The sequence below is a fragment of the Microchirus variegatus genome (assembly GCF_963457635.1).
Source record: "Microchirus variegatus genome assembly, chromosome: 22".
NCBI lineage: Eukaryota > Metazoa > Chordata > Actinopteri > Pleuronectiformes > Soleidae > Microchirus > Microchirus variegatus.
Window position 1 is genome coordinate 18499079 of NC_139823.1, and position 8497 is coordinate 18507575.

The window sequence follows — 8497 nt, forward strand, 5'->3', positions numbered from 1 at the left end:
TGACGCGGCTATTTGTATCGCTGCTCTTTCTGTTTAATAAAAAGTCCGCTGCAGTTCCACTGTAGGCTAAGGCTAACGGTGCTAGAGGAGCAAATGCGGCTAACGGAGCTAACTGCTAAACGGTGCCGCGGCACGTCAAACATGACGCCACACGCATCTTTTTCTGGTCAGTCGCCATGGAATACGCGTCATGCGCTAATGTGCGTTAATTAAGTCAACGCCGTTAACTAGGTTAACCGCCGTTAATGCGGCTATATGTAGCACTGCTCATTTTTGTTTAGTAAAACAGACAGCTCCAGTTCCACTTTAGCCGGCGCTAACACAGCTAACGCAGCTAACTGGTAAACACGACGTCACGCGCGTCTTTTTCCAGTCAGTCCTCATGGAAACGCGCCGTTAACGTTGACGCCGTTAACCGCTGTTGACGCGGCTATTTGTAGCGCTGCTATAAACAGTAGGCTCCAGTTCCACTGTACGCTAGCGCTAAAGGAGCTAACGCGGCGAACGTAGCTAACTCGGCGCCACGCGCATCTTTTTCAGATCGGTCGTCTATGGAAACCCGTCATGCGTGAACGTGTGTTAGCGTTGACGCTGTTAGCGTGCCCAGCACTAAAAAAAACAAAACAAAAAACAAGTGCCACTCCTCTCTTTTCCCGCTGGCCAATTATTCTGTATCTCTCCACCAGGGGGAGGCGTTCCTGTGCCTCCCTTGCCCATCCACTGGTATTACATAATGGCCGCCGGCGGCGCCCTCCTCCTCCTGGCGGCGGCCATCTTGGTGCGAGCGCTCTGCTGCTGCCGACAACACCTGGCGACCAAGAAGAGCCAGCTGTCGGTGGCCTATCACAGCTCGTCGCAGTGCTTCCAGTACTCGAACTGGTCGTCCAGCATGGCCGCCCCGGGGGTGGAGCCGGTGCTGACGGTGAGGCTGGACAGCCGCGACCGCCACCGCACGCTCTGCTGAACAGGAAGTGCGTAGAGTACTCGGTACACGAGGAGGAAGGAAGAGGAAGAGGAGGAGGATGATGGAAAAACTCTTTTTCGCTAATGGACGAAGCTTCAGCCGCTGTTTTGGACTCTGAGAGCGACTTATTTATCTCAAACGGCTCCGTCTCGGACCGTCGAGCGCCGTCCGGGCTCCGGCGCCGAGCGCCTGGCGGAGCGACCGCGGCGCGCTGACATGTGTGTGGGCCCCGGGTTCTGCTGAGAACTGGACCCCAGAGACACGGGGAGAGAGTCCCCGGGAAGCAGATCATGCTGTGATACGAGCTGTACCAGAGGAAGAGGAGGAGGAGGAGGAGGAGGAGGAGACGACGACCTCTTCCTCCTCCTCCTTCTTCCTCCTCAGAGCATGTGCACATTAAAAACAAAGGAATGCAAATCCATCACACTTAAAAGTGCCGCGTCTGACGCGCGATGGAGCGGCCGATGAAGCCATCAGGCGCTGATGGATGTCGCCGTCGTCAGTGTTTAGTGTTTCATCTTGATTCTCTGGCATCATTTAAATCATAATAATAAATAAAAGATAGCACGATGTTTCCCCGCCCACTCCCACACCTCGGCTCCGCCCACTTCCCCGTTGTTTCCGCCCCCCATCTCGGTGCTTGTTGTTTTTAGGTGCTTGTAAATAGACACAGCTGTCTGCCATCGCAAACTTTCCCCTCTCTTGATTTATTCTCCTACATGTCCCACAATGCCGCTGCACCAGCTGGACGCCATAAGCGCGTTAATGAAACGCAGAGCCGAGCGCTCGTCCCTTCAGTGCCATAAGACGCCGCCGCCGCCGCCGGCCGTTCACGCAGAAGCGAGACTTTCACTTCCTGTTGTGTTTAACGCGGTCGGGGGGGGGGGGGGGGTTTAAAGTGTCGTCGCCGCCATTTTCGCATAGAAACACAGGCTTAAAAACAAGTAAAAACAGATTTAGCCGCTCAACAACAGACTTCACCAGATACAACCTATGTCGACAGACTCTAAAGAATAATGTTTGCCGTTGTTTCTCACCATGAGTCGGCCTTTTTCTAACAAGAAACTGACATTTATGTCACTCTCTGAATCGTTTCGCTCTCCCACACCAAACCCCTAAGCTAAAATCACTGGTTTTCTCTATGGGGTTTGGTGTGGGAGAGTGAGTGATTTACAAACTTCAGTTTCCTGTTGGAAAAGTCTGTCTCACAGTGAGATAAAGACGTGAAAATAAATTGTTAAGGGACAAATATCTAAAGAGTAAAACTAAAGTTTGTAAACCGCTCACTCTCCCACACCAAACCCCATAGAGAAAACCAGCAATTTCACAGTTCACACAGATCACAGTTCACAGGAGTTGTTGATCCACTGTTGCCTTCATCTGTAAGTTCAAAAGTCTTATTTTTTCAATTCGGCATTTAAAATCCTTTGTTGTGAGCTAAAATCACTGATTTTCTCTATGGGCTTTGGTGTGGGAGAGTGAGCGGTTTACAAACTTCAGATTCCTGTTGGAAAAGTCTGTCTAACAGTGAGATAAACACATGAACATGTTCTTTATATGTAGGCTGGTGGGAAAAAAAACATTTAAGGGCCTGAAATCAGTTTTTCCTTGAGTAAAACTGAAGTTTTTTTAAACCACTCACTCTCCCTGCACCAAACCCCATAGAGAAAAACAGCGTTTTCAACATCACAGAGACACAGGAGTTCACAGGAGTTGTTGATCCACTGCTGCCTCCATCACTAACTTCAAATGTCTTATTTTGTCGATTCGGCTTTTGAAAAACTTTGTTCAGATTCACCTCAGTGACACAAAGTGACCACACGAGGCAGCAGTAGACCAGCAGCTCCTGAGCTAAAAATCGCTGATTTTCTCTATGGGGTTTGGTGCAGGGAGAGTGATTTGCTTAAAAAACGTCAGTTTCTTGCCAGAAAAGAGGTAAAGAAGCAAAAAATGTTTGTCCTAGGATTAAACTATCTCTTTAAAGGCCTATTTTTATTGTGAATCCTCCTCCTCTCCCTCACAAACTACAACAGAAGAAGACAAATTAGTGACATTTTAATCTCCGTCTCGTCAGAAGTGGCTGAAACGTTCGCCCTTTACTCCGAGGCTTCACACGGGCGTGTTTCTCATGATCTGTCACACCAGCAGAAATCCATAAGCCCTCAATAACGCTCCTCAATCAGCCGCCGCAGTCACGACGAAGCTGCACTTTTCTGATTTCTTTTTTTTTATTTTGGCATGCGCTCACTTTAAGCTTTTAAATCAACGTGAGAGGAAGAGGAAGAGGAAGAGGAGCGGACGCCGCGCTGCGTCCACCTCCGCACTGTCGCGCTACGTCGAGCTGCTAATAGTTGTAATTAGTTAATGGAAGAGATCGCATTTATGAAGGCTGCGGTAAGCACTTTTACCCCCCACCCCCCTCCATCCTCCTCCATCCTCCTCCATCCTCCCCCCCCCCCCCCCCCACATCCACCTCCGTCACCCTGGTCCACTGCCAACTCTCAGTTGCCCACGGCAACGGGGGATTAACGATGCCACTGGCCACCAAAGACGTCCACGAGCGCGACGTGACTCGTGCCTTTGCCAAGCAGCTCCTCCCACGCTCGCACACACACACACACACACACACACACACACACACAGAGGAAAATAAAGTTTAAAGTGCGCTCTGGACATCAGCCTTTGCTCCTTCTTAATCTTAATCTTAATCCCATCTCCCGACGCCTTTTCACGGACGTGGGACAATGAAAGAAGCGAAGCGTCGCGAGCTCTGCTTAATAAAGTCTTTCTGTTTCTCCAGCATCTTAATCAGGCATGAGACGATATATGAAGATATTTTTTACAGTATTTCTACCAGAATATATGCGTTCATGTGCTTTTTTGGGGGGATGTTAAAGCATTAAAAGGCAGAGGAAATGTCCTAATGTCACAAAAACGTCAGAAAATGACCCAAAATGTCGTTTTACTAATAAAAGTGCGATGGAAACCACTAGAAAATCATCAATGTTGCCATAAAATGTCATAAAATTACAAAAATATTAACTGACGTCAGGAAAATTACTCAAAATGTCATTTTACAAATAAAAGTGCGAAAACTTTAGTAGAAAATCATTAATGTTGCCATAAAATGTCATAAAATTACAAAAATATTGAACCGACGTCAGGAAAAATTACCCAAAATGTCATTTTAACCAAAATAATTACAAAAACATCACTAGAAAATCATCAATGTTGCCATAAAATGTAATAAAATTACAAAAATATTCAACTGACATCAGGAAAAATGACACAAAATGTCATTTTACAAAAAAAGTGCGATGGAAATCATTAATGTTGAAATAAAATGACATAAAATTACCAAAAATATTGAAACGACATCAGGAAAAATTACTCAAAATGTCATTTTACAAATAAAAGTGCGAAAACTTTAGTAGAAAATCATTAATTTTGCCATAAAATGACAAAAAATTTGAACTGACGTCAGAAAAAATGACTTAAAATGTCATTTTACAAATAAAAGTGCTAAAACTTTAATAGAAAATCATCAATGTTGCCATAAAATGTTGTAAAATTACCAAAAATATTGAACTGACGTCATGAAAAATGACCCAAAATGTACTTTTAACCAAAATGATGACAAAAAACATCACATAAAATCATCAACGTTGCCAAAACTGACTTAAAAGTTTTAAAATCTCTGTTCTAATGATTAAAATTCACTTACGACGTCATATATCGTCCCATCTCTACTCTTAAACTTGACAGCGATGGTGTCGAGGATTTTCTCAGTGATAATAATAATAATCTGATGATGATGATGATGATGATGATGATGATGATGTCATGTTTGCTTCTGTATTCACGTGGAATGAACAGTCTTATACCAACAGTATGTTATGTATGTGATGACCGACGTGTGTGTTTGACAGGAATGTACCATAATGACTCTTTCTCTATTAATAAAGTCATATTTTTCTATTTAAGTCGCGTCGACGCTGTTTAATAGTTCTGTAAATGTGCAGCACGAGTTTAGCTTTGGTGCTAAAAACAAACAAAATAAACCTGTGTGTGTGTGTGTGTGTGTGTGCTTCTCTGTGACAGTGAGGAAACCCAACGAGTTTGGAGACGGACGACTTTTCAGCGGCAGGGACGCGTTGGGAGGAGGTGAGCAGCTTTTCACACATAAATAAAGTGTTTTTGGGGGTGAAATCTGATTTCAACCACTCACCTAATACAATATATACATGCTTAAGTCTACAGCAGTTAAATAATATATGTTTTTCACCTTTTTTATGCAAGAAATTAAGATTTTAAAGTAACTCGCTGTCCCTCACCAAACCCCATAGAGAAAATCAGTGATTTTAGCTCACGTGGACACAGGAGCTGCTGGTCTACTGCTGCCTCGTGTGGTCACTTTGTGCCACTGAGGTTAATCTGAACAAATTATTTCAAATGCCGAATTCATAAAAATAATATAAACAAGACATTTAAACTTCCTGATGGAGGCAGCAGTGGATCAACAACTGCTGTGTTGCTGTTTTGTAAAATCGTCACTTTTCTCTATGGGGTTTGGTGCACAAAGTTAAAGGAAGGCAAACTGAATAAAAAGTTCACCTACCTAAATTTAATGTATTTTCACAATATTGTTGTCACTTTATCTCACCTTTAAGCAGCTTTTTCTGCAAAAAAAAAGTTTGTAAATCACTCATTCTCTTGCACCAAACTCCATAGAGAAAAACAGCGATTTTAGCTCACGGGGACACAGGAGCTGCTGGTCTACTGCTGCCTCGTGTGGTCACTTTGTGCCACTGAGGTTAATTTGAACTAAGGATTTCAAATGCCGAATTCATAATAATAATATAAACAACACATTTAAACTTCCTGATGGAGGCAGCAGTGGGTCAACAACTGCTGTGTTGCTGTTTTGTAAAATCGCTGGTTTTCTCTATGGGGTTTGGTGCACAAAGTTAAAGGAAGGCAAACTGAATAAAAAGTTCACCGACTTAAATTTAAACTATTTTCACAATATTGTTGTCACTTTATCTCACCTTTAAGCAGCTTTTTCTGCAAAAAAAAAGTTTGTAAATCACTCATTCTCTTGCACCAAACCCCATAGAGAAAAACAGCGATTTTAGCTCACGGGGACACAGGAGCTGCTGGTCTACTGCTGCCTCGTGTGGTCACTTTGTGTCACTGAGGTTAATCTGAATGAAGGATAACAAATGCCGAAGTCATAAAAATAATATAAACAAGACATTTAAACTTCTTGATGGAGGCAGCAGTGGATCAACAACTGCTGTGTTGCTGTTTGGTAAAATCGTCACTTTTCTCTATGGGGTTTGGTGTGGGGAAAACAAACTTCTGTTTCCTGCCACAAGAGGGCGTCAAACAGCGAGATAAACACATTCTTAAGACTTTAATTTACACGTCTCCCCTCCAGGTTTCCCGTTTCCCGAGTGGAACACCGCGTCGCCGTCCTCCGAGCCCCCGGTGACCCGCGTCTCGGAGAAGGACAACTCGTGGCTGTACACGCTGGACCCCATCCTGGTCACCATCATCGTCATGAGCTCGCTGGGCGTGCTGCTGGGCGCCATCTGCGCCGGCCTCCTCCTGTACTGCACGTGCTCGTACGGCGGCCTGTCGTCGCGCTCCTCCACCACGCTGGAGAACTACAACTTTGAGCTGTACGACGGCCTCAAGCACAAGGTCAAACTCAACCAGCAGCGCTGCTGCACCGAGGCGTGAGGAGGCGGACGAGGACGGGGACGCGGATGCCGTCAATGCCGCCGATGCGTTTTTGTTTGTTTTAGTCACTTTAGCGTCAGGACGCTGCAGGACGATTTTTAGACGCTGTTTTTTTTGTGAGAGAACGTTACAAAACAAACAGATCCTGGATCAGTTGGATACTTAAACGTCATGTTTTTGGAAAAGGTGGTAGGGTTAGGAAAACGTCTTCTTTTAATCACACGTGGACACCGTGGCCTAGAACTTAGCTCCTCCTCTTCCTCCTCCTCCTCCTTTTTTATTATTATTTTCACTTATCCTGAGTTCCACACACACACACACACACACACACACACACACACCGTCAGTCTGTGGTGTTTTTAGTCGCCGACGCTTTTCCGTCCGTTCCGTTCGGTGTTTTCACGTCTGACGTCTGTGACGCCAGAAGGAGAAGTTTTTTAGCGGCGGAGGCGGAGTTTTCTTGTTGTTAGATTTAGTTTGTTACCGTTTCCTGTCAAAGACGCAAAAAGGTCATGTTTACATTAACGCGAGGTGAAAGGTCAAGGTTTAGGGGTCAGGGAGGTGCAACCTATGGATTGCGGGAAAGAGCGAGAGAGAGAGAGAGAGAGAGAAAACGGGGATGAAAAACATTGTGTGTGTGTGTGTGTGTGTGTGTGCGGACGCACAACAAGCCTTAAAAGGAAACGCCGACAAACTCCTCCCCCTTTCTCTCTTTCAGTCTTTTATTTTATTTTTTATTTACATACGGACCTAAAAAGCCATGATTGAAAGGACCTGACCTTTGACCCCTCTCACACACACACACACACACACACGTCACCTGCCGCCCCCCCGAGGATGTTTTTGTTTATTTTTGTTGTCGTTTCTCTCTCGTCGTGCACGGCTGTGAATGGACTCTTCCTCCTCCTCCTCCTCTTCTTCCTCCTCCACACACACACACACACACACACACACACACACACACACACACGCGCACACACACACTTCTATGTATATACAGAACACGCCGCTTCTTTCTGTCTCTCGGAAAAAAAAACGTGAAGACTCTCTGATAAGGACCTAAACATGAAGGGAATAATGGCTGCTGCTGCTGAGAGACACACACACACACACACACACACACACAATAACACACACACACACATAATAACACACACACACACACTCCTCTGGATCAAAGTGCCTCGGAGCCTCTGGGATCCAGCTCGCCTTTGGAGCCAGTATCAGAAGCGGTGACCCGTCACAGCGCCCCCTTCTGCCCGGGAGGACCAAAAACCCTGGACCAGAACTAGAACCAGAACCAGAACCAGAACCCGTCCCTTGGCCCCGCCCCCTGGCCCCGCCCCCTGGCCTCCTTTCGCACTGCTCGGACTGCTGTTGTTGTTGTTTTAAAGGGGTCTTTGTACAGAAGAAAAAAAAAGCTCTTTTTATGATTGTTATTATAATTATTGTTATGATTATTTAATAAAGGATTTATACCATACTGAAGATGGAGAATCGGATGATTTTTTTTTTTTTTTTTAATGCTTAAAAGGGATGTTTCTCTCCAGAAAACCACTTTTCCAACAAGGAAAACATAGTTTGGAAACTCCCACACCAAAGCCCATAGAGAAAAACAGTGATTTTAGCTCACAGGGGGACACAGGAGCTGCTGGTCTGCTGCTGCTGCCTCGTGTGGCCGCTCTGTGTCACTGAGGTAGAGCGAAACAAAGGATTTCAAATGCCGAATTTTACAGAATAACATGTTTTAATTGACCGACGGAAGCAGCAGTGGATCAACAACTCCTG

At 45.2% G+C, this 8497-nt stretch overlaps 1 protein-coding gene across 1 annotated transcript in view; it reads left to right on the plus strand.

The window, feature by feature from the left end:
- The window catches only part of nrp2a (neuropilin 2a), a gene marked incomplete at its 5' end in the record, with an annotated part of 102427 nt that extends 94935 nt beyond the window's left edge, over window positions 1-7492 (plus strand). Inside the window, 2 exons of the mRNA XM_083908729.1 lie at window positions 5066-5128; window positions 6405-7492. Coding sequence (XP_083764855.1) covers window positions 5066-5128; window positions 6405-6709 — 368 coding nt within the window. The 3' untranslated portion in view covers window positions 6710-7492. The remainder of the gene's footprint in view (window positions 1-5065; window positions 5129-6404) is intronic.
- Between the last annotated feature and the right edge of the window lie 1005 nt (window positions 7493-8497).